The 25,676-nt window shown below is 43.0% G+C and overlaps 1 protein-coding gene across 2 annotated transcripts in view; it reads left to right on the forward strand.

Moving 5' to 3' along the window:
- Window positions 1-251: 251 nt before the first annotated feature.
- The window catches only part of NEK6 (NIMA related kinase 6), a 67,200-nt gene continuing 41,775 nt past the window's right edge, over window positions 252-25,676 (forward strand). Inside the window, exons 1-2 of one of the 2 annotated variants that reach the window (XM_040607346.1) lie at window positions 252-422; window positions 25,399-25,523. In XM_040607346.1, coding sequence (XP_040463280.1) covers window positions 25,431-25,523 — 93 coding nt within the window. In that variant the 5' untranslated portion in view covers window positions 252-422; window positions 25,399-25,430. The remainder of the gene's footprint in view (window positions 423-25,398; window positions 25,524-25,676) is intronic. The other variant, XM_040607345.1, reaches the window with a different exon arrangement.

Below are 25,676 nucleotides of genomic sequence, written 5' to 3' on the forward strand. Positions count from 1 at the left end.
GCGCTGTTCCGCGCAGGCCGCCGGGCCCGGGCGCTGACGCACCGCGGGACCCGCAGCCCGCGCCGGCAGAGCGGGCCCGGCCCGGCGCGGCGCGGCCCAGGTGCGGGGCGCGGGCCGGGCGCGGGGCCGGCGGGGCGGGGCGCGATCGCGCGGCAGGTGGGCAGAGCCCTGCGCGGCACCGCCTCCCGCGCGCTCCCGCCCGCCCGGCCTGCGTGGCAGACGCCGAGGCGCGCGCCCGAGCGGTGGCGGGCAGCGCGTGCGTGGGGCGGCGAGCGCGCGCGCGGGGCGAAGTTGTCTGCGGGACGCGGCGCCGCTTCGCTCGTTCTGCTGCGGGGCCGCGGCCGCCTGGACACCCCCCCCCTCCCCCCGGCACTGCCCCCGCGCCCGCTCCGGGACGGGCCCCGCCGCCTCGCCGGCCGCAGGTGAGCAGGACAGGGCCCCGCCGCGGCCGGGCCGCGCTGCGCCGTGCCGGGGGTGTGCCGGGCCCTGCGCCGCGCGGCCCCTCAGGCGGGAGCGGCCGGCACCGGCCCGGGGCAGCGCGGCCGGGCCGCGGGGCGGGCGGGACTGCGGGCGGGCCGGGGGGGCGGCCGCGCTGCCGGGGCCGGCGAGGGGCTGCCGGGCAGCCGTCCCGCCGTCGGGAGCGGGCCTGGGCGCCCCGCGGCCTCCGTCCCGCCGGGGCTGCCGCGCCTCCGGCCGCGGGGGCCGACACGTGCCGGGCGGGAGCGGGAAGGGGCCGGCACCGGGGCCGTGAGGGCCGCGGGCGGGCGGCGCTGGGATACGGGAAAAGTTGAAGCTGCCGCGGACACGGGGACACCGTCGCGGCCCTGGGGGTGCCGCCCCCCGCACACGCCCGGCGCCGCCGTGCCGTACGCGCCCCTCCGGGGCAGTGGAGCCCGGCGTGGGCCCGGGCCGGCCGTCCCCGGCCGCTCGGCGGGGCTGCGGCGGGGCCCCGGGCTGGCGGGGGGGTGGGGCCCCGCGCCCCTCCCCGCCCGCGCCCCCGGGGGTCCCCGGCGCGGCGCGCCCGGACGGTGGGGCTGCGATAAAGCCGGCGCCGCTGGGAGAGCGCACGTGTTACCGCTGAGCTACCAAACACCAGGCTTTTCCTCCCAACATGTTACTCTCTCCAAAGTGTGATTTATGCTTGTGTGGGTAATGGTGGATTTCTGAGCTCCATCTGTTTGTCTGTCTGTTCGCACACACGGAATATTTCTGCCAGTGCTGGTTGCCTATGGCATTATTGCAGTATAAGTAATTTGATAGGAAATATTGTAGCAATTAGAAGTCCAGTGATGCAAGTTCCTGACACATTATGACTGTCTTGCTGTCATTTCTGTGTCTCCTGTAAAAGTTCAATTTTGTGAATCACTGTAAGCAACCGTTTAACTTCTGCAGCATTTCTGCAGTTTTTACATTTTGAGACATCCGTTGACATTGAGTCAAACTCTTTCCAGTGTTATTTTTTTCCTGTCGACATTCTTTGTGACAGTCATACTCTTTTAAGCAACAACAGAAAAAAAAGGAACTACTTTTAGATAAGAGTGTTGCTGCCCCTGTTTCCTATGGCCCTGTGCCTTGGAGACCTAAAAAAAATGGGAACTGGGAGGAACTTTTATTATGATGGAAAAAGAGCATCTTCTGTGGGAAGTGAGATTTCTAGATGGAGTGTGAGTGACTGCTGTCACCCCAAAGGAATCGTCAGAACAGAATCGACCTTTTGCTTTCTTAACACCTGCAACATAAAACGCTTCTGCATGTTTTGTTTTCCTTCCTCTGGAGTTCTGTTTCTTGATAAATACATGTTTTATGAGAGGGGATGGACATGTAATTTGAATAGGAGTTCTAATATACCTTTTCAAATTCTTCAATATTAATTTTATTGAGAGAAAAGTGGATGAAGATTAGTAACTTGGACTCGAAGTCCAGACTGGGAAACAGATACTTATTTTTTTGTAATACATGCCTTCTGTGATCCTACCCAAAAAGTTTTCTGTCAATACATAATACTTAAGTGTACATTGAAAATATTGAGCTTTTCTCATTTTTCCTAATAATCACTGTACTGGAGAAGATCATGGGAGATTTTGAGATTTATCTTACAGCATGCTTTTTGGCTTTATTCAGACCTACCTGTTGGTCTGAAGGCCTCTTTCAATGGCTCTTAAGAGTTTTTTTGTGTACTGAATGCTCTATTAATGATTGTTTGCTCAGGATAAAATGAGTTGGCCTTTTTTTTTTTTTTTTTTTTTTTTGTAAGGGATTAGGAGCTAGAAATGTCTTTGTGGGTTTTTCTCCTGCTCTACCTCTGCTTTCTTTGCTGTAAAATGGAGGTAGCAACAAGTCCACCTCCTGCACACCTCCAGAAGGCATTTTCTAGATGTGTAGAAGATTAATTAATGGATGTACTTCAGCATCTTTTCCTACTTTATGTGGTGCCAAATATATTTAACCTCAAGGCTATGAAAAATGTATGCATGACAAACAACATGACAGCTCAGACTAGACCATGTGAACTGGAGCAGTCAACAAGTGGGGCAGGCTGTTGAAAGTGGGCATCAGTATGACCTCTGGGGTTTGACTTCTGCTCTGTCCTTAAGTGAAAGCCTAGTTGGGATACAGGCCTTCCAGGAAATTAGTTTAATAGCCCAACTTGTGTTTTAGTTTTGGTCATTCTAATTTGCTTTTCTTAGTTTTTCTTGTTATGGCAGGGGTTGTTCATGGTGATCTCCAGCAAATGAGAAAAATGAATGCAAGGAACCTCATTTTAGACATTGGGTCGCTCTTTTCCATTGACTGAACACTGACAGTTTTTAATTGCAATTTTCTCGGTATTACTCCAGTTCAACACTCATGTAGATGGCTAGTGGCCATGGTGCTCTCTATGATTTGAGCACAGAAGAGTGATAAAGGTAGTCACAAATGGTCATTCTACCTGTGACACACTCTACTGCATTTGTCCTGTGAACTCACTTAACCAGCTTGGTTTACCTTTTGTGGGAATAATGGTGACTAATGCAGTGTATACCTATCCAGGTGCTTGTCCAGGTTATTTGTAGGAAATAATGTGATACGTGTCTCTGTATCCAGTATAAATGCAAGAAGAACATTTTTGCAATATTAAAAGCAAAAATGAACTATTCATGCGGTTGAAATATAGTTCAGAATTGCTGTGATGCCACTCATCACTGAAGACCCCGATAATGTGGCTGTTGACAAGAAGATGGTGACCTGCTCTGCTGCTGGTTACAGGACGGGCATGGCAGCAGAGGAAGCTCGCATGTGTCCACGCCACACTCTGTGGACTGGACAAAATGGCCTTTCCTGGTATAAAATCCTGTGGAAGTTAAAGGTTGTCCAAACGGACACTTCGTCCTGTTAAAGACAGAGGCCTTGGAAATAGTTTTTCTGTTACCAAGTCCTATTAATGCTGCATTTGTTGTGCTCACTGTTCCCTTTGTGAAGTGTCTGGTACAAGCACGTGCAAGTACTCTGCAAGTTCTGTGTGCTTTTTCATCAGTAGATCTCTAAGTGCCCTAGAAGATAAGTACGGTTTATCTGGAATCTGTGAATAACAGAATCGGGCAGTTTTGGTCTGTCTCCGTGTCACGCAGTCCCTAGCTGGCTGAGCTAACATCAGCTGGATGGGTTCCCTTGTGCTCTCTGTCCCCTGTGCCGGGGCTGCTGTTCTGACTATTGGCAAGTTGGTTCAGCTGAGTAAATTGGTGTAAACTAAGGAACCAAAACGGGGGGGAGGAAAAAAAAACAAAAAAAGTTTAAGTAAAAGCCACTTTACTTGCTGTGGCTGCTGAAAGGACAATTTGTGTTTTCCCTAGCTGTGTCCTTGCCTTTTCCCACTCTGGGGTCAAAGGACTGCTGCAACCAAGGGTGCAGGATTTGCCCCGAACAAAGCAGGCTGGACCCGTCTGGCCTGATGCTTTTAAGGGTGCAGTATTCTGTCAGCTGCAGAGTGGGTTGGGCGTGATGTGATGTAGTAGGTCTCTTCCACTTCTGAATTCCCTGTTTCACTGCAGAGCTGTGTCTCAAAAGGAGGAAAACCCCAAAGTGTTTAGGCGATAGAAGAAGACGTGTACAAACTGAGAGGTGATGTTGGCCCAGACAATAGTTTTATTTTTCAAGGCGGGGGGGGGGGGGGGGAAGGCCAGAAAATTTGCATGCAAAGTCTAGTTTTAAAACTGACTTCAAAATCATGGTGAATTTTTCCAGCACGTTGAAATTGCTGCATGTGTCTTAATTACATAGAAAATGAAGCTGTCTAAGATAGTAGTTTAAAAATTTCTTACAGGTTTGGGGGGGTGTGTGTGTGGAGGTGTGTGCATTTGTTTTTAAAGCCAGGCTGGAAGCTGCTGTCTTCGTTAGCTGAAATGTAGGACAGGGAGAACCAAGGTTGTGTATAAGTATGTGATGAAGTGGGCAGTTCTAGAGCTTATAAGCTAAATTTTGTTTAAAAAAAGAATACCACAGGGAGTTATTTTTAATAGTGGTTTGAATGCAGAAGTCTGTAAAGCTGTCAAATATTTTTATGGGTAGATAGGTCTTTTTCTATGTTGGCTTACTTTTTATATGCATATTGGTTTGGATCAAGATTAATTCAAGTTCTAACCTGTGCTAAGTATTTAAACATCTGGACTTGCTCTAAGTGCCATTGCAGTACATGTGTGAGAAGTCTCTGGGATTGTCTTCTAAAGTTTTAAAATATTTCAGAAAAAAATATTAAATTAAAACAGTATATTTAGCTTCCAGCGTTTAGTTGATACGGCTTATCATGTGGCACGATGCAGTAAATTGCAAATAATTTTACGGTGTCAGTACAATTAAAGACATTAAATTTCTAAAGTGTTTACTTCAGCTTGGTGCTACTTTAAGTGTCTGCTATCATAGATTCCAGGCAATGAACAGCTGTCTGTCGCAGATGGGAGAGGGGGAAAAAAACTTCCCCTTAGCTTCTTCTAAAAAGGTTTCCATATAAAACCAGTAGTAATGTAATACAACCTTTTAGTCAAATTTGTTTCCTGTTACATGTTTAAGCGAACCGACAGCAGACTCTTATCTATTTGAAACCAAATGGTGTAAGTGAATGAGACTCTAGGAATTTCATACTCCAAAGCGTTCTTGAAACCTCACAAATGCTTGTTTAGCAGTCAGAATGCATTATTTATTACATTTCAAAAAAAAAAAAAAAAAGATTTGCAGGTAGTTTATGAATTGCTTCTTTAGAGTCTGCTGTGTTTCAGTAAGGTAAGGTGGTATTGTCTGTCCTGTTCTTGTACTGTGTTTTACACAACAAATTCAAGTAGATTAGAAACTGTCAAGGAAGCATGTAGCATATCTGTATTTTTAATAGACTAAATGCAGTGAAGTCTGAGAAAGAGCAGGTATGAAAGCCACGATGATTTTTGGTAGAGTGGAGTGTTTTCTGCTGTGATCTCAAGATGGCAGAAATGGAGTTTGTGCACAGAACTACATGAATTTAGTTTTATATTGTGAATTGGATATGCTGTTTTATGAGCTAGTACACCATGGCAATTATAAGACTTATTTTTTTAAAATAGTTACGACAGGTTTGATCACAAAATGCAGAAGATGGTAAGATTGTTATTTTTTTAAATTAAAAAGTTGCTCCTGCTGGCATAAAGCTTTTCCCTTGATGGTGGTTTCCTTGCTATCTTTCTCCCCCTGCTCCCCAACTATTAACAGGTATATTATAATCCCTAGGCACTTAAAGTTTTTGTGTTTATTTGCTTTGAGTAACTTAGGTCTCCAGTTCTAGACTCCAACCTTTGTATGTGCTTCACATGATGAATCAAAGTAGGTGCCAAGCTATCCCCTGCCTTTGGACAGACCTTGAGCACCAACCCTCAGATCAGTGCGTTTGCTTTTTAGGAAGGCAGTTTATTTTGTTGTTTTATCAAAGCACTGACTGGTTTTGGTTGTAATTTCAAGCAGTTCTCATTCTGAAGCTATTCTCATTTCTCTGTTGGGAGCTGGCAGGTGCAGTGGTCCATGAATGTTTCAGTTCACCATTTCTTGAAAATGTGGCTGTACCTTTGAACTGAGTTATCTCAATATAACGTGTAATATGCTTTTTTAAATGTACTTATTTTTTAGTTCAGTGGATGGATTGTTTGTGTAACATCAGTTGGAAATTGTGTCGAAGCTTTTTTCCAAGTGTGGGGATGCTGCTGAGGCTGATCCAGAAACCCCCTTTGGAAACGAGCCTGCTGGTTAGGGGGAAGAGATGACTCCCGATCTCGTGTTGCCGGTGGTGGAATGCCGTGTGGGAGTGCTCCTTGGCACATTTCAAGCAATGCTAGTTTGGTGAGCCGAAATCCCTACAAACCAACCCAAATGAGGAATCAAGGGTAATAAACCCGAGTGTGGCAACGCTAGGCAAAAGGGCAGAGATTCCCCGTTGAGGAGGGGGGTGGTAATGCCTTGTGCTGCCACAGCTATTTACGAAATGAGTGGCTGTCAGCAGCCTGGCTGGTGCATCCCCCAGTGTGCATCTCAGCATTGCCAGGAGACAGCTGAGGGACCTTCCTGAGGAGGTCTCGGTGTCTTGTTTCAGTGCAGCATCCCACCTTTTGGGCCTAAAACATCCTCTGGTATTTGACCAGGGTGGGATTCCCCAGGACTGGTTATGCTGTCCATTTGGGGGATACTTTCTCCATCCTGCTCCTCCACACACCGTATCCAAGTGAATCATAGTCACCTCACCTAGTGCCCTAGTATTTAGGGGTCAAAAACCGAACTGATAAGAGCTGTGACCCCGTACCCGGCCTGCTGACGGAGCAGGTGTTGCTCCACACCCTGGGGAGGATTTGCAAGTCTTTCATTTTGCAGGGCTCAGTGACAGATCCTGTTCTCCAGTTACTTTTGTTGTTCAGTCCTTGAGAAGCCCACTTGCTATGAGGCGGGAAATATCCACCAGCCTCTTGAAAACTCATGGTGTGCATGAAGCGGAGCTTTAAGTCCATGCTGACAGGAAAAATGGGTGCTGGATAGTTGGGATTGCTCCCTCAGAGAGCTGGTGTGCTGGGAGGTAGCACAGCCCAAGCTGTTTTGTCCATACTTGCTGCTCAGTGGTGCTCGCTTCTGAGGCAGCCGCTGTCTCCTGGCTCAAGTGGCACAAGATAATCTAAATTCCAATTTTTCTTCTTTCCTTAGAGCCAACTGTCCTCTTTTGCTTGGGAGAATAACTTCTTTCTTAACCTAGTGATTTTTAAACTGTGGAGTTGGACACCAAAATCGCTGCAGATGGTGCAGTAACTGGGGAATGTTGACCTACAGGATGGATTGCAACTTCACAGTACATTCAATGCGATTCCTTTCAGGAATTTCAGTTTAAGTATTGATACTGTTCTTAACTTTGCAGATGCTTGTCTCTGCCATCCTGAAAAGGAGAGGGTTTTCTCCTTGTTGGAACATTTTGTTTCTTGCATAGGAACACTGAATGCCAAGCCTGTCTTGAAGAATTTGTGGTGGATTCTGGTTCTCTGGGCATACACATATGTCATTACAATGAGAAGATAGGGAGAAAAGCTGCAGATATTTTAAGGTTCCTTTCCTCCAAGAGTAGGGACTCAGGGTAGAAGAGATATCAGCACACATGGACACAAAAATTCCCTCTTTCATTCATGGAAATTCTGCTTTTATTCTTTTGTGCTGTCAATATTTCATTAGCGTTTTTGTCAGAGTTGTGCAAAGCAAAGCAGAAGTTTCAAAAATGTTAAACTGGAACAAAAAATCCAAAACAACCTTGAAAAGGTTTTTAAAAATATATGAATGTATTCTGAAGAAGCGAGTCAGCCGTAACCGTGTGTGTGTCTATGCTACCCTTTAATCACTGGTGACTTTGAGCTGTCACTATATTAAGAACCAGTGCTGCCTTTTGTGGCAGTCTGTATATACTGAACTCAGTATATATAGTAAATATTCTTGCTGTGTTTTCATAATCATTCTACTTAGAGTAAGCGCTTCTTGGGTGGGTATTACAAATCTGTTAATCTTTATGGTATTTATAGGGTAATTTTTAACTCTCTTGAGCTTCTTACTTCCTTGCGGGTCAGTTACTCAATTTATAATGTTATGTCAGTTCTAAGAACTTTACCATCCAAGGGTAAACACTGTTGGGTATGGTTCTTTACCTGTGTTTGCTTTTAGTTCTTTGTATGTTAAGGTATGCAATAACTTACTCTGTGACTTATTTATTGGGATCTCTTTTAGTCTCCCTGGTTTGTACTTTGAAGTGTCTAAGTTGACCTGTTATTTTAGTTTTTTGCTTCATCAGTAATGCAGGGAGAGGGAGAATTTGCAGCAGTTCTTTCTGAAGAAAAGACTTAAGTTGCAGCTACTTAAGTCAAAATGATTGCAAATAGTGTTTAAATATTTTTGATTTGTCTGTTGATGAAACTGACTTACACTAACCATTTTGCTGCGTTGTGAGCAGACAGCTCTCTAGGGAAGGGTTTGGCTCTAGTCGGGGGAAGGATGGCTGACTTGATTTTTAAGTTCTCTCTGTAGTTGTCCATGTTAAAGTGAAAATCTGCTCCGACTCTATGGGGTTTCAGTTGGCCCATGGAAAGAGACAATCAATTCACCTCCTGGCACTGGAGTTTTTCTTGAAATTGCCTTTCCCCTTGCTCCTTTTGCTTCCGTCTGTTACCACAGCACTGTGACCTGATGGTGCTGATCCTTGTGTAGCAAAGGGACATGCCCTCTGTAGGGTGGGAGGGAGGTGTGCGTAGTCAAGTAAATTGCTGGTGAATTGGAAACCCTGGAGTTGGGAAGCATCCATCGTTGCTTGTGCGGCCACTAGCTCTTAGAAACAATATAATGGTAGGAAATTTTCTGGAAAGCCTGAAGTAGATAAGGCCAGAGATGCTGAATAGTCTAATGCCAAAGTTTCTTCCTTTTATTACCTGTGAATCCTGAAGTGTAATCTACTGGCTTTGTTTCTCTTATGCTATTCTGATATGTATTTTCAAGATGAAGCTTCTGCTGCAAAAGCAGGTTTCAGCATCTGTGATGGCTTTTTGAGGATCTAATAAGTCCCCAAAGGAGCCTGTGTTCTAGTTGCAATTTTCTTTTTTCCCAGGGGTAAACTGTGATTTATTCTCATGGACAAACCCACTTTGTACCATTTTTGGAATAACATAGATGGTTGTTCTCAGTGAAGTGCCTGTTGTTTTCAAAGATTCAGCCAGGTGGTTTGTTGGTTTGTTCTGGGTTTGGGTTTTTTTTGAGTTGGTTATTTCGTAAGCTGATCACACTGTGGTGTTGCTGGATTTTGGTTTTGTGGATTTTTTTCCCATAAAACCCCTCAATATTCTCTTTACTTATGGGTTAGGAAAATGTCAAAGGGATAACAAAGGAAACAGGAGCTTTCTTTATGGAATAGGAAGGTCAGATGTTTACTGCCTCAGCATTGTTTGTTCCAATAACAAGGCAATTAAAAGCAGTATTTTAGCACAGCTTGGACTGTCCTTTCCTCGTCACCTTATTCACATCTAGGCACACCTTTTGGAGTATTTGATTTTAGGTTTTCCTAAAGGCAGCTGTGTATGAGAGCTTTGTGCTGGTGTCTTCTCTTCCGCGCAGCGTGGCCGTGGCATGGGTCTCTGCGGTGCCTTCTGCCTTTTGTCACCTTTATTTCTGGGTTTGTGGGACTGGCAGGAGAAGCTGGCAGTGTCTTTCCTCTGGCTGATGTGTGCGAAGTTGGTCAGCTGGAAAAGCTGAAGTGAAAGTGAAGCCTGCGTTGGCAGATGAGTGTTATGTGTGTCTTTAAACAACCTGTTTGCATGTGGTGCTCCAAAGGAAGTAAAGTTTGAAATGAATCATCCATCACGAGTATTACCAGACTTTGCTGAAGACGCGTATTATCTTTCCTATTGTTCATCTGAAACTGGGGACTGCTGAGTGCCAGCTTGCTCATTTTTTTGGTGACATAGATGGCACTAACGAGTTTGATAAAAGCAGCTAGATGATGTGGGGAATATAGTTTCCCTGTGGAGACTCTCTTTAATTTGTTATACAGGACCATATTTAAATTTCTGTCGGCAGCAGTAGTAACCAGGGTAGCTTTTGTTCATGCATCCAATATGTTGCATTAATTCCCCTCCAGACTCAGTTGCTGTTGGCCGAAGATTTTCCTTCACGCTGTTACCATAGCATGAAATACTGGTTCTTTCAAGTATGTAGCTGTATGTTTTGCTGAGAGCATGCGGCAGTTATGCTCTTCCATAGACTAACTATCATTTTACAAGTAGGCTTTTGGCTTGATTCAGACTGTAAACTCTTCAGGGAGTGAGTCATCATGCAGTGGAGCTGGGGTCATTAGCTGCTGTGCTGAAGCAGCTCTCCTTGCCATATCCCATGTTTTAAAGGTTGGGTTGACCTCTAAAACTGGCTGGTGTAGTCCTGCCTCTGCCTCCCTGCACCGAGGGTTTGTGGGTTTGGGACTTGGATTTACCTCTTTCACACCTGGGTTTGATCTGAAATAGTTCAGGTCTGTCAACTAACTGGTAGATGTTGCAAATTCATTAATAAATCTTTTCTATTTGAATACTTTCTTTTCCTTCCACATGCTCCCCTTTTCCACACATGTACTCCTCTAAAACAAGTTTGTTTTGCAGCTCTTGGTCGTAGCGTGGGAAGTCTGTCCACTGACAGGAATGTGTGTTACCGAAACAGCTTTGTTGTTTTTATAGAAACCTTGCCCACACACTCCTTTTGCTTTCCAGATATCTAGAAATCCCTGCAGGATCCTGCTGCCATCACTGTGGTGACCCACGTTTATTTTGTGATGCTATCTAGAGGTTAGAGCAAAGCAGAGTATGGAGCAAGAACAGGCATATTTTGTCCCCGTCTTTGACTCCAGTCAAATTGCTAGTCACTACTAATTTATATTTTTCTACTAGCTCTTTAAGCTGGTTTGTTTTCCATTTGGTCAATTTGAACCTTTGCTGTCACTTATTTATTTTTTTCCTGCTTTTGCACTTGCATTGCCCTGTTGCTTGCTAGTTCACTGGTTGAGGATAGCTGTGCATAGATTTTGCTGTATTTAAAAAATTATTTCTGATGCTGAGTAGCATGTTATTCACAGGTATTAATAAGGTGTCAACATATTTTGCATTGATATTACTAAACAACATTGTAGCTTATTTTGTAATGCTACAAATATTTGTGTTTCTTTTCTGAAACAAAGCTTTGTGTTTGTGCAAGTATCTGATGGTAAGCAGTTGTCTTTGAATGCTGATGAACTGGTCCATGGCAGATATTTTCAGTTGTGTTCTGCATAATTACTCTAAAAAACTGGTAATTTGAGGTGGTTGGAAAACTACTTTTTACTTAGTTCATGGCTTGCTGAAAGCTAAATTGCATTCTGTGCCTCAGCTGGACTTATTTTTATTCTCTCTTTTAACTGCATTAGCACTTTAACCTTAAGTACTGCTTATGGCTGCGGCTGGTCGGTGCGTGTCTGGGTGCAGATAGAACAGATGCTGCGTTTTGACAACGTAATGTAAAGGCCTTTGCAAATGTCTGTTAATGCGTTGGTTTCATGCTCTCTGACCCAAGTGCTTTTTTTGTTGTTGTCTGAGGGACTGTGTAGTACCTGTACAACAAGTGTGAGGTGGACCCCAGTTTTAGGGGGCAGGAAAGATGAGGGCAGGGCAGGTCGTCAGCCCTCTGCCCATCAGTGGTACCTGTGCAGTGAGAACTGGTCAGTGAATGGCTGTAGAGCTGGGAATGCCTGAGAGGCACCTTCTCATATGTTGCAGAGATTTTTCAGATAAGAAACAGGAAATGAAACTGTGGAGCTGCTGTCTTGGTAAGTAAAGCGTAATTTTTCTAGCTGCCTCACAAAGGTGAATTACTGTTCCAGCAGCACAGTATTAGTCAGAGATCAGCGCGGTGACTTGGCACTCAGCGGGGGCTGGGAAAGAAATGCAGGGTGGTGGGCAGGGTAGAAGATTTTTGTTTGCATGAGTAAGCTTATGGTTTTTAATAATCTGATACTACAGAGTTTATGCTCCAACACTGAAGTTTATTAGAATAATAGAAAATTGTTACATAGAGGGCAGAATATAGTGTGAAATGTGATTTGTCTCTTATACAGAGCTTGCACATGTAGTTATAATTTTCTTGAAAGGTTAATTCCCAGTTTCTCTTCAGAACATTCTGTGCAGGCCTTTGCTGTAGAGGAAAAAAAAAAATTGGACCCAATTTAAATAGACAAGTCTTGTGAATCCTGAAAGAATTTGGGCATTTAGCCCAGGAAAGGGAGAGTTCTCTGGAAGAACTTCATTAACCCTGTCTGTCATCAGAATAAGTAATAAAAGTAGATACGCAGACTTTATAAAGAACAGATCTTTTTTGTTCCACCCTGAAGCCTTGATCTGCGAGGTGCTGGTGAATGAATCTTGTTCTTTAAGGAAGCCTGTGCCTATGTGGGAAAGGAGATGGAGATCTGTTACGTACAGCAATGTAGAAGTGTGGGTGTGAACTGAAGAGCTGCATTAATTTTTGGAAAACTGGTACTATTAGTTCCAGATACTCAGGAACACTTATGGAAGCAGACTATTTTATTTAGTATCAATAATATACCTTATATAGCAGTATTGATAATACAGTCTTATTTAGCAAATTTTGAGGCGGAAAAAATACAAACATATTTATATTGTAGCTATTTTTGTAAGTAGAAAAATGTTAAATCTTTTTACACAGGGAAGAGTTTCTGCTTCCGTTTGGCTGTTACTTGCAAGATCCAGATGCTGTGGAAGCTCTTCCTGCCATGCTAGCATCTGGCTGCCTGGAAGTTTTGCATAAGGCTTTATGAAGTGGCTTTGAAGTTGCCTTTGGATTTGAATCTTATGAATCTTTAGGTTGGCTGGGCTGCATAATTCTCGGCATCATTTCCTCTTCTGATTATGAGAAGTGTAAATACTTCAAGCTGTTGTTCTGATGTTTCAAAGTTGGGTGGACATACATCTATATATAATCTTCCACTGTTCCTTTTCCCTGTATTTGAGACAGATACATTGTCTATTAAAGATGCAAATTAATGGCTCTAGGGATAAACTGCATGAACAGAGCGGTTACAGCAGGTTTCATGGATTTAAAACCTTGGGCTTGCTCCTTTACCTTAAACATCTGAGAAATTACAGCAATATTTCAGAAGTATCTTTTGTGAGGTTTGCTTAATATTTGTCAGATGCTTGGAAGTGTGCTAATTAAAAGGTTTTTATCACTGCTCATTGGTGGTGTTTCTAATCACATATGTATATATGTATGTATTGAAAACTTCGTTAGGATTTAAGGTCATATGTTTGTTAAGCTTTCTGAGAACAGTCCAGACTGAACAGTTCCCAAGTTTTGGGGCTGTAGCAGCAGAGCTTATTTAATTTTTTATTTTTTTTTTTTTTTTTTTTTTTTTACTTCGGATGTTACTTCTGTTGTTGTCTTACTGACTTAAGATGGTCTGGTTGCCTGTGCTCTTGTTTGAGGTGGCTAGTTGCTAAAGGTGCCTTGTTAGGAACAAGCTGTGGAGGTATTTGGGATTCGTAGTTGTGTGTGGTAGAAACTTATTTTAGGGATGGGTTTAAATTGGATGTTTTCGGCATAGGATGGGAACAGTCTTCCCTGCTACTTGATTTTTGGCTCTTCTTTTTTACAAAGGCTCTTCAGATGTTCATCAAGAGTGGAAAACTGTATTTCACATGTAGCTTGTCAACTCGCTGGTCATACAGTAAGTTTGCTTACGTACATGTGAAGGCTGATTGTTCCCTTGGTGCGGAAGGGAGACTGTACAGCCAGTGTGATAATGAAGCTGGCACTGCTGGTACAGGCGGTGCGCGGTTCATAGCTGTATGTGATGTTACTTATTTCAGTTACGATTTAATGATGTGATAATGTCTGGCAGTTTCTGTGAACGTATACGTTATGAATATATTTCCATCTTATATTTAATCTTTCCTTCATCAGAAATGAATGAATTCTGAGAAGGATAACAGAAATGTTCTTAAATAATTTGGCTTCAGGCTTGAAAGCCTTATTGCATTATAAATTAAAAGGTGAGCATGTTGTTGCATGCTTAGTAAGCAATACAGTAAAATTCCAGGTAGATTTAGTATGTGTTTATTTTTAACATGTGTTTCGTTAGCACTGATAGTGGCCTGAGAGGTGTCTCTCTAATGTTCCAAAGGTTGTAAAAACGAATATAGTGAGTACTTTTGGAATGCTCAAAATTGCAACTAGAAGAATATAAATTGAGGTATGTTGGCTTCTTAATGCAAGTTAAAACTTATGTAAGTGAAAACTTACAGTACAGCAACAGCAGGATTAGCTCTCTTCACAGGAACTATTGTCACTTTATATGCTGCTGACTGCTATCCATCCTCAATTTTGGATATGAATATGTATTTGATATTCATCTATATCTTAGACAAACATTATACGTTAGTATTTATGTGTGATGTTGCACTAGGAAATTTCGTGCAGTCAAGTAAAAGGTAGGAATAGTCCAGTTAGGCTGCTGAAAAGGAACATTTACCTTATCACACTGATTACTTAGTCATAACTATAAATCACCAAGTATCTTGGCACCGATCCTAGGACTGTTTAATAGCAGCCGTGTGAAACCATCCCTTGTAATGGATAGGCTGAGCTGCATAGCATCTAATGTGTAGTTAGAAGACCTGTACAAATGATTATGTCCTTTGATTTGGGACCAAGTTCTAGGGAGCAGATAGAAAAAAAAAAACAAACCCCCAAACAAAACAACAACAAAAAACCCCAAACCTCAGCCCTTAACTCAGATTAAACCTTTTTGAACCAAAATTAGAAGTAAGCTAACTGCCTTCCTGGTTGGTGGCGACAACTGATGAATTTAATGGCCACATGAAACATTCTATCAAAAGCATTGTATAAACTCAACTAATACAGCTAGGGAGGAGAGAATACTGATCCAGACCTTGCTATTTTCAAGTAATTTTACTAGATTTGTCCCCAAACTAGAATACAGAGTATTTGAAATTATAATCTTGCTTGCTTAAAATGAGAATAATGGACGAGAGCTGGGTGTCGAATGCTTTGAAAGAGGGGAGGTTTGACAGGGATACTTAATTATTGGCAGGAAGCATTTGTTTTATTGACATCTACAGTGAGATGGTTCCAAATAGCTTTAAATAGTTGACTTAATGTCATTTTGCTTCTAGGTATGGAACAGTGAATTACAGTGTCTGTCACAGCATTTGTTTAACGAATATCAGTTGTTGACATAGTATGAAAAAGCTCTAGGGCTTTTCAGCCATTTTATTAAAACATTCTCAGTTAGTGGATTTTGTGTCTTTGAGAAGCCAGCACGCCCTGCCTGCCTGTTGAAAATCTAGTCTGCACAGGCTTAACAAAAGGTCTGCACAAAGTCTTGAGGCAAACGCATCTGCACCTGTATTCAGGGCAATTCCAGTGCTTGTATAAGGGAAGGTGTGATTAAAACACCATTCTTCTGCTCAGTGGTCAATTTGTTACAAACATCATCATCCTTTTTAAGGGTTTATAAATTGCAGGTACAGTTTTCACTGAGGGCTGTGGCTTGGTTTCTGCATTTTGATTGGGTGACAGCTACTTTTAAAATTTTGCCTGTATAAATAAATAAAATTTCGTATTTTCTTATTGTGAGGTCTGTTCCGTAGTTTGAATATTTGTAACTTCTGTTGATACAAATTATTTAAGGTTGGATGAGAATATGCTTCTGAAAGTTTTCAGATGGATCCACCTGTTAAATGAATTTCAAGTAAAGGCTGAGTTAAAAAACACAGCTGGGGGCTTTGGCACTTAAAAATATTGATAAAGAAGATACTACTTTGAAACACCACTACTGTCTTTAACTGTCTTTGCTCACTGATTCTTTTACTATTTTTAGTACTAGATCTATGGCCTACTCTTTAAAGCTTCCCCGATATTAGAGACTGGGAAAGTTGATTTCTGCCCGTTTTCATTTGTCATTCGGTTTATGTTAATGAGGATGAGTAAAGTTACATTAGCTAATATAATAGTATTTTGGTCATGGGCGACATCACTAAATGTAATAAAGTTGTGTAACTGAGCAATCTTAATACATTGTTTTTAAGAGTTTGTTCACGCTCGGTATATTTTACGTATACCTGCAAAGCCCGAGAAAGCATAACTCGCACTGTGTTAGCGTTAGCATGTGTGTATCTGTAGGTACAGTTTCATCTTAATGGCAAGCCTAAAATTTTGACACTATTTGCTGGTGATATATCTGCACTCTGAACAGTTTGTGCTTTGGTTCCCTCGCTGCAGCCCAGAGCGGCTGGGTAAGGCAGCAGTATGGCCCTGGCTCTGCGGGCATCGTACCTCTGCAGCTCCAGCCAGCTGTGCTGAACAGTTCTGTACTGAACATGTTAAACTGTGCTCTTGCAATGTTCTCTTCCGTCTCATGCATTTCAGTGGCATTCCTCATGTTGTTTCCTTTAACATTCATATTCTTTTTTTTTTTTTTCAGTGTTGGCAGGTGTGTATTTCACATTAACATGAGGGGTTTTTTGGATGTTAGGCTGCTATTTGCTTATGGTAATTTCCAGTCATCATAAGGTGACTGTTGAGAGAGATGAGCAGAGAGGAAAAAATTGTCAAGCATTTACAGTAAATACTCTCTGCTTTTGGAAATGCTGTCAGAAGTTTAATTGTTAGGTTCAAGTAAGTTTGTCATGTGCCAGACAGTATCAGTCTGCTGTAATGAATGGGTTACGCACTTCACCAGCAAAAAGGGAGAGTGAGAAACCAAGGGATGCTCAGGATTTCCTGTCACCTTGCACTGCAGAAGGAATGGGGTAGGCTTTTTAACCTAGCCTGTAATTAGGTTTTGCATGGAAGCATATATTACTGTGCTTGCTTTGCCAAAGCTCTTCAGTATGATGGATGAGATTTAAAGGTTGATCTGACTAAATTGCAATGAGAATACTAACGACAAAGATATTTCTGTTGTGAACTATTCCTACCAGACATCATAGCTGTGACAGAAATGGTGTAAGATAATGGACAATAAAAGTCACTCGAAAATAATACTCTCCTAGGATTGGGCTGCCTTCCCCACAGCACGTACCCTGAACCACAGCGATAATGTAATCATAAGCCAAGATCATCATTTAAATATATAGGTAATCTCATATAGTATCCTGACAGATTTATTTTATGAGCAAGCAAGAGGAAGAATATTATTGGGCAGTAGAGAGGAAGAAAGTGTTACTGATGTGGTTGTGTTTATTTTGTAAAATAGTTTGCATTGCTCCTGTCTTTGGGGACTCTGCAGTGAGCGGCATGCTGATGGCTCAGGGGAGTGGGGGAGACTGGGCTCCCACCGGCCGCGCCTCGGCTGTGGGTATCGGCAGCTCACCTAGGAGCCTGGTTTATGTGCACCAGTGGATTTTATTCACCGTTAATCTCAATTCTCTGTATATGTTAAAATATAGAAATTTGTGCATTAGTTTAACGTGCTTGACTGCGTTTAAACAACTCGTGAATTTCTGGGCCTATGTATGACTTGCCTTTTTTGTACCCAAACAGAGCTGCATGCCTCCCCCTCCCAAGTCCCCATGTAGCAAGAAGATATGAGAGGGATGTAGTAACTGGGTGGAAAAGCGTGTATCTCTCTCTGTCATGATACTCGAGGGCATTGGGGCAGGTCAGAGGCACAAAAAGCCTTTCCAGGCAGGGCACAGCTGCCCCATGTCACAGCCAGGAACACTGAGACTCCTCAAGATGGAGTCATATCGCTTTTACAGTAGGAAGTGGTGTGAAAGTGGAAAACCTTGTCGTTTATTGTGCAGAATTTCTTGTGGCAGTACCGGGGTAAGCTGGAATTGCCGTGTCTTGTTCTGCATTTACAAAGCTGTTTGCTGTGAAGCCTCCAGTATGTTAGGGAAGGAGCTGCTCAGCACAGTGCCACTGCTGTGTCCCCAGCCGCTGAGGATGGATTTAGCAGTGGTTTGGGTTTGGTGGTGCCTCCCATGCTGCGGGCAGCAGCAGAGTTGAAAGCTGAGCACATGGAAGCAGCTGGTGTGTCTTGCAGCAAGGCGAAGACGGTTGTAAAGCTGAGCACTCAAAGCACTGCTGCTTTGCTGTCTACTTTAGAGGTGCATGGCCCTGTCGTGTTGATTATACATCTGGGAGCAGATAATTTGGCCTGTAGTTGAGTTTGAGGCATCCAGAGGCACATGGTGATACCAGATGAGGCTGGTCACAGCTGTTTCACCAAGCCAGTGCAGAGAGGAGCTGCACCCGGGGCAGTAGGATGTGTGAGACTGAATGGCAACATGCTCATGAGGTTCTGCTCCTTAATGAGTGTCTTGTAACTAATGATTTTGGCCTTTGCTACTGAGTGCCCTGGGCTGTTCTGCTCTGAGAATGCCACCTGTCAGGTACCTGCAAGGTCCCACAGGATTCCATGGGGTTTTGTGTTTTGTTTTCTTTCTACTGAGTCAAGGTCTCAGATGGATGGGATGGGGCGTAAGGGCAGTTGGGCACCCAAAGAGGAACTGCAGCCTGGGACATGTTAGGGGACCTGGCTGCACAAGAGGGTTTTTATTTTCCCTTGCTTTGTAAAAGCTCCAGGTTACCTGAGAGTACCACCACTGTTGGCAGTAACAACTGTGCTGCAGGAGGGTGACAGTAAGCGGCAGGATGCTTAAAGATTTTGATACCAGTTGTGTTGCTGTGTGGGTGGAGTCTACTTTTTTAGGTGTTTTGGCATACTAGGACGTATGTTTTGTATTTCTCCTTTTTGTTATTACTGCCCTATGGAGTGGAGGGCACATGGTGATAGACAAACCTACATCAAGTTGTAGTTTGAAAGAATAAGCTGCTCATCCAATGTGGGCTTTGATCATACTCCCCACTGTGGTGTTAAATTTATTTTGAACTCTCAAGAGAGTCACTGAGTTGCCTGCAAAACTACTGAGATATGAACCTGAAGAAAACGAGGTGGAAGGTTTTGGTACGTTGGGTGTTTTCAGTGCATTGTTTTCAAAATCTCTCGGCTTATACCTTAAGATCTGTTGGGAGAAGTGAAGCACTGCTTTGCTGAATTCAGTTGTATTTTCTCAAATCATTATTTATTTTAAGTTGGCCTCTGATTTAATTGGAAATCTTTCATTTCCATTGTTTTCAGAAACTGTTTCCGCCAGTGGATCAGGTACAGTTAAAGCAGTCCTGCACCATTCAGTTATATGGGAGCTGCCATTTTTTGTGTGTGGCTCTGGCCTGTCATGATGTCTTTATTCTATTAGAAGGTTAAAGGCTGCTTTACCAGAACAACATATGTCTCACTTTATTTATACTGCACAGCAAAGTACCAATATCTTAATAATTGGAAATAGCAGCATATATCTATTCATGAGACTTCCGTCTGGTTTTGGTATGATAAAGGTACTTTTGTGGTTGGTGCAGAGGGAAGTGAGCCTGTTGTGTCTGTTGCTGTGAAGCAGAGATGGCACATATACAAGGGGATTGATTTTGCCTAATGTTCAATGATCATGAGCTCCAGTATTTGAAAGTAACCTGAACTGGTGACACTTCTTCTGTTGTAAAGTTATTACATTGGTTGTCAGTCAAACAAAGTAATTTGGAATTTCTCTGGCTGATGAAAATTGACCCCAAATACTAAAACAATTGTGATAACATCCTTAACATGACTTGGCTGGAATATCCTGGAAGTAATGCTGCATCAGGAGAACTCTGGTGAGATCTTCCTTCCTGTGCTGCTTTTACGAGTAGACACAAACATGGTTATCTGCTCTGCCTACTCCTTCCTTTCTCTGGGGCTGGAACCCAGTTGCTGCCATTTGGTTTTTAGTGTGTAGTTCCCAAAGCAGGCAATAGCTTTTCTGGAGGTAGAGGTATATGCTTCAGTTTTGATTAAAATAGGGTGGAAATGTGTCTTCAAAAGCTGGAAAGTTCTGCGAGACATTTTATGAACTGTATGCAGTCTGTCCTTTTTTGTACGTGGATTTTTGAGGCATATGTTATTGGGGACTTACATGTATGAGACACTTGACTATTCACAGTAATTCCAGAAAGCTGTTAGGTTGCTCTTGTAATGCCTTTCACAGATGATGATCCTGTTCTTTTATCCACTTTCTGGGAAGATATGTGATGCTTCATGCAATTTAAAAATGTTTTAATGTACTGTCATGGCCAAGACCCAGTCTGAGTCTGTTTGACACTGCAAAGTTTCATAGGAAACTTGGAAGCAGCAATAAAAAAGCCTGTCACTTAAGAAGTAAAAGTGCAGAGCTATAACAATGTAAAGTAAAAATGTGACAATGTTTAAGAGAACTTATTCCAAAACCTCTTGTCTTATTTCCTACTGTTTTCTTTGGCAGTTTAAACAGATTAAAAAACCCTGAAATTATTTGTCTGCAACTGCTTCCCTGTGTTGTTGTTCCCCCGCCCCGCCCCCTTGATAATAAGGAAATGAGACTGAATCTGGAGCGTTACTGTCACTGCCAGGTTTTGTGTTAGTAGCTTTTTTTCTTCCCTATTTGATTTCTTTGAATCCGTATTGTGTTAATGATACTGTTGCTGCTAACAAGTGACATATAAAGTAAATCTGTTGATCTTGATCCAGCTGTTAGTAAAGTTACATCCTAACATACACCGGGATAGTAGATGTGTTTTCTCCCACCTGTCATGCAGGTCAGGGACTGAATTAGATGGAGACACATAACTTTGGTTTAGATACTGTGATCACTGGTTCTAGATGTTGGTGAATTAAGCATTGCAGTTAAGATTGCTACTTCAAAAATACAATAAAAAAAATAATTCATTGCCTGTTAATATCAGTGTCGGTTAATGAGGCATTACATGCTTTAACTAAGTGAAATGTTACGTAGTTTAGGCTTTTGATTGCGGTGTGGTTAACATTCACGTGTTGCTGTATGTAGAAACAGCTTCTCTTAGCAGGAGATGGTTCCATCCCAACCTGTATAGCCTGAGTGAGGTGGGAGGTTGTAACTCATTCAGGTAACTTTGAGAAGATCATTCCTTTCCAAACAGATGAAGATACGGCTTTTGGTATGCTACATCTTGTGAAATGCTAATGTTAATTACAAGGAAGGGTTTCATGGTAACTGTTGGATTCCATGAGATAACTTAATGCACAGATTGTGTAGCCTGAATGGAGTGGTGGGGTAAGGGGTAGCTGAACACATTTAAACGTTTCTTACGTGTTTATGGTTTTCTTCAGTAGTCCAAAATAACTCTGATGTAACATGCTGCAGCTAATAACCAAACTTACTTCAGGACTAGTAAAATGTAGCTCAAAATGTGGTTACTTCCTCAGGAGAACACAAGTATCTGGCACGGGGGTGGAAGTCACTGGCTTTAAGCTATTGTATCGGACACTGTCATGTTCTCTGCCCAACACTTTCATGTTTAAAAATATAATTGCAATATTGGTTCTGCAGTTAGACTTTTTAGAGAGAGTCTCAAAAACCCTGTAGAATTTTTAGAATTACAGTTCAGTGCAAATGTGTACCTGTTTTGACATAGCAAAGTGCCTTTATGTTGTTGGCTGCTATTTGAAGACCCTTCATGAAGCCTGTTCCCGGGGATCCCCCTTCCAGTCTACCTATAACATGTGCTTGCCAATAGCCCAGAATAGCCCAGCTGACAGCTTCGAGCAGGACACGCTGTCCCGTAGGTGTCAGCGGGCTTGGAGCTGGTGTCATGTGAGCTCTGCCGTATCTCTTTTCAAAGCTGGTATTTTGTTCTTCTTCCTTTGCTTCCAGCTGTAGCGCTTTAAACAGCAACCAAACCCAAATACTCTGCCTAATACATTCCCATACAGCTCATGGCAGCTAAGCTTCTGAGCTGTTGATTGCCCTCCCATTGTCTAATCCTCACGCTAGGTAATTGTACCTTGAGTTTCCTTGCGGCGGCTGGAAAGTTATGGTTCTCTTAGGAATGTTCCAGATTTATGTGTGATCAGACGACTGGGGTTGTCGTCTTCAGAGAACCCTTTTCTCTTTTTGAGCTTCAGTCCTTTTCGAAGGCAGGATGCAGTAGACACGATGTTTGATCAGTGATAGACTGCAGATATTTCGCATGACGCTGCCTGGACATGCCTTTTATCTCAAGGCTGTAAATGTGAAATTTCTGAATTCCTTTTGGAGATAAGTGGTGGAAGCAAGGCTGTCAGTAGCCTGCAGTCTGTAGCAGTGTTTTCTCTGTGCTTGTGGACTTAGAAGAGAAAGAACATGTGTTACATTCTCCCTTCAAGTAAGCAGCCTTTCTTCAAATCATGAATAATAAAATACTTATGTTACTCTGACAGAACTATCTTAAGTTAGCAATTTCATAGGGCAGCTTAATTAAGAGACATTTTTATTTTTCAAGTGTTCACCTGGTTACTAATAAACAGACAGATGCCTGATGTTGAAGGAATCTTAAAATCAAACTTCTTCATATTAATAGTGATTATCCTTTTCCCACTGGAGTTTCGTAGTACTGACTTAGGAAAACTTTTTACTGAGAGCAACCCATGTGTTGGCCTGTCTATATGCATCAGGTACTCCCGCCCTCACAACTCTTCTGTAGTGAGTGTCTGTTACAGAGTGGAAGTTCATTTGCTTAAGGAGTAAAAAAGAGCCTTTTCCCTGCTCACCCCCTGATACTGTGTGTGCACGTGTTGTAGTGGCTGGTGGTGGGATGGATCTGCCGGAGCTAAAGGCTTGTTTTACTGACAACTGCTAAAAGAACTGAGCATGACTTGCTACAGAAATTCTTCTGCATCGTATTTTCTCCCCCACTCCCTCAAATATTTAAAATATCTCTGTATTTTAAATTAAGTTAGTCATTGCCCAAGTGCCAGGCATGCACTATTAATACAGTAATGAGGTCAGGTTGTGTTATTTCACTGAGTGAGTACTTGCCAAAACGCTTCAAGCAAGTTTCTGCAAATGCTTGTGTTGGCCACTAAATCTTCCCTTGTCACCCTTGGGCTTCTTGTCGCTGCTAAGGACAGCAACAATGCGACTCTGAATTACGCACTGCCTAGCGTGTGTGGATAATGAATAACTAGCTATGAATAACATTCTTCAATAAGCCCAAAAAACCTGCATACAGCCCTTTGTGGAGAAGGGATGTTAGTGCATTTATTGTGCGTGTTCTGTGTATGCTGTGAATGTTTTTTGAGGACTGGCCTTGCTCAGGGCTAGAGCCTGACCCCTGACGTGACATGGGGCAAGGAGCACTGTGATCTCCTCTGAGATGTCCCCTAAATAGCTTATAAAACTAGCAGGATTCATTCCAGAGTCAGGATGGCGACGGTAATAGTTCAAATATGGTTTTTGTTTCCTAGAAGGGCTAGAAAATATGTATACGTTTAGTCTCTTACACTTCTGCAAACAGATGTGTCTGGAAGGCTTTCAGCCAAAAGCCCAAAACTGCCCTGTTAATGTTTACTACTGCAGTCCTGAAATCCACGCACGGCTCTGTGTCGGGGGAGGGTTAGTTAATCTGGGATCACAGTGGTGTTCCAGCACTGGGAATGTCTTGGCTGCCTGATGGGCAGCTCTTTACACCACCTGCCCTTCACGGCACCATTTTTGAAGGTGAGCAGGCTATCTTTTCAGATTACTGTGGTGTGTTGGCCTGGAAACAGCAGCATCTGAGCCCACCCTCTACAGGGAGGGACTTTGCGAGGTGGAAAGTGTGGAAACTGCCCAGGGTGGTCTCAGCATCATGGCTGGTGTCCTTGGGCAGGGGTCAGCCTGATGCTGGGCACGGCGGTTACGCACACACTCGGAGGAACGTGGTGTTTCCGCACCGTGGCGATGAGCAGTTGTACTGCTGTGTGTTGGACCTGGATGGCGTTTTCAAATGTCCAGCAGCCTATTTAAATGATGACGAGTCTGGTACATCCAGTTTGGGAAGTAAGTTCCTTTGCATCTTTCAAACATTGTAGGAATTTGACTTTTCAATTTTTTCCTTTCTTTTTCTCTTTGTTTTAAATTCTGAAAAATGGAAACTGACTACCACACTTCCCATTCCTTCTACTTGGTTTGTGTTATGGTTAATTATAACCCCTTTTTTGAGCCCTCTCAATCAAGTACCTTGTGTCCTTTCCTTCCTTCCTGTTACCTGCAAACTTTTGTTTGGTTTTATAATACTGCTCAAAATAAAACTAATCTCATCATACTGTGAAATAATTTGATTCAAGGTAGATGCAAGATGTGATGTGTAGAAGTTTTGTGTTGCAAGTGCTGGATTTCACAGCTCTTAACCACCTGTGCAACCAGCATAAATGAGAGTTAAATTTTGTTTGGTGTTGTGTCTCAGACCTTCACCTTGCACTTAAAAAGGAGGGGAGGCTGAATTGGTCTCTGTAGGGTGAAGGGTAATTTTAGAATGAAAATGAAGAATCATTGCAGACGGTGATGGTGAATTTCTTTTTAGGTCCTTACAGTAAGTTCTTTATCTGATAACTCTTGCTAGATTCTCTTCTCCAACACCGCATCTGCTTAATTTCTGTAATTTTTGTAGGAAATTCTGCTGGACAGCTGTGCCCAGTAATTGCTGCAGGTGAAACTGGAAGAAATTAATTCACGGAATTTTCCCTTGCTTGTTTGTTCCTACAATAATACTTCGATCTTGTTGAATCTAATATGGTTTCTAGCTGCTGATTCGTGTGTCTTGCCAACCTGCATGAGAACTTTTAATTTGGGGTTAGGGAAGAAGGAATGTGGGTAAAGTTACACTTTTAGGTTGTCTCTGGCCAAATAAGGCTACAACTGTCTGGTGGGACTTGTTGCCATTTTTTGTTTTACAAAGGGAAACGTGCTAACTTTTCTTGAATTGTCCACGACGTGTCTGATGCCATAGGGGATTGTCTAGGTTCAGTAGTCCTAGGGGAGGTAACGCTTGCTGCTGTTACAGTTGACAAAAGCACTGTCTGTTGTGGGTAACGTACTACTGACCAAATAAACCCATTTTCTGCTGTTTTGCTTAATAGGAAATGATACCGGTAATATTTGTGATACTGGTTTTTTTGTTCTGTAATTTGGGGAGCGTGAGGGTAGCTGTGACCTGTTGCTGCCCCTTTCAGCGCGCAGGTGGCAGCAGGGTCTTTGTGCTGGTCTGTCAGGGGCTGGCGGAGCTCTGGGGCTGGTGGCAGATAAGGGGTTTCTCCCCTCGAGAATTGTATGCAGGAGTCAATCTGAGGGAAGGAGGGGGAGGAATCGGTTCCTGCTGTCTTCATGTGTGACGACCACGTGTAGGCACATACCTAGAAACAGTTTCTTGCTTTCAGTGCTGGATGGACAGTGATGAGACTTCTCTCTCCCCTCTTTCTTTTAACTCCAGCAGAACTGTGAGGCAGAGTTTGGCATGATACCATGGAAGGGCAGCATAACCATCCGCATCATCTAGGGGACCAGAACAACCCTCTTTGCAAGCTGCCAGGGCAGGAATACCAGCATGATCCTCAGGTAAGTGCATGTGTCTCTTCAATCTCTCTCCTGGGTTCTCTTCCCTTCCTTTTATAAAGGTCTATAGATTTCTTAGCATTTAGCCTTTTTTCTTCTTTTCTTTTTTTCTCCTCTGTTTATAGTGCAGTTACAGCAGTTTAGGGTATATCCAGT

This window comes from Falco naumanni, chromosome 9, assembly GCF_017639655.2.
Source record: "Falco naumanni isolate bFalNau1 chromosome 9, bFalNau1.pat, whole genome shotgun sequence".
Classification (NCBI taxonomy): Eukaryota; Metazoa; Chordata; class Aves; order Falconiformes; family Falconidae; genus Falco; species Falco naumanni.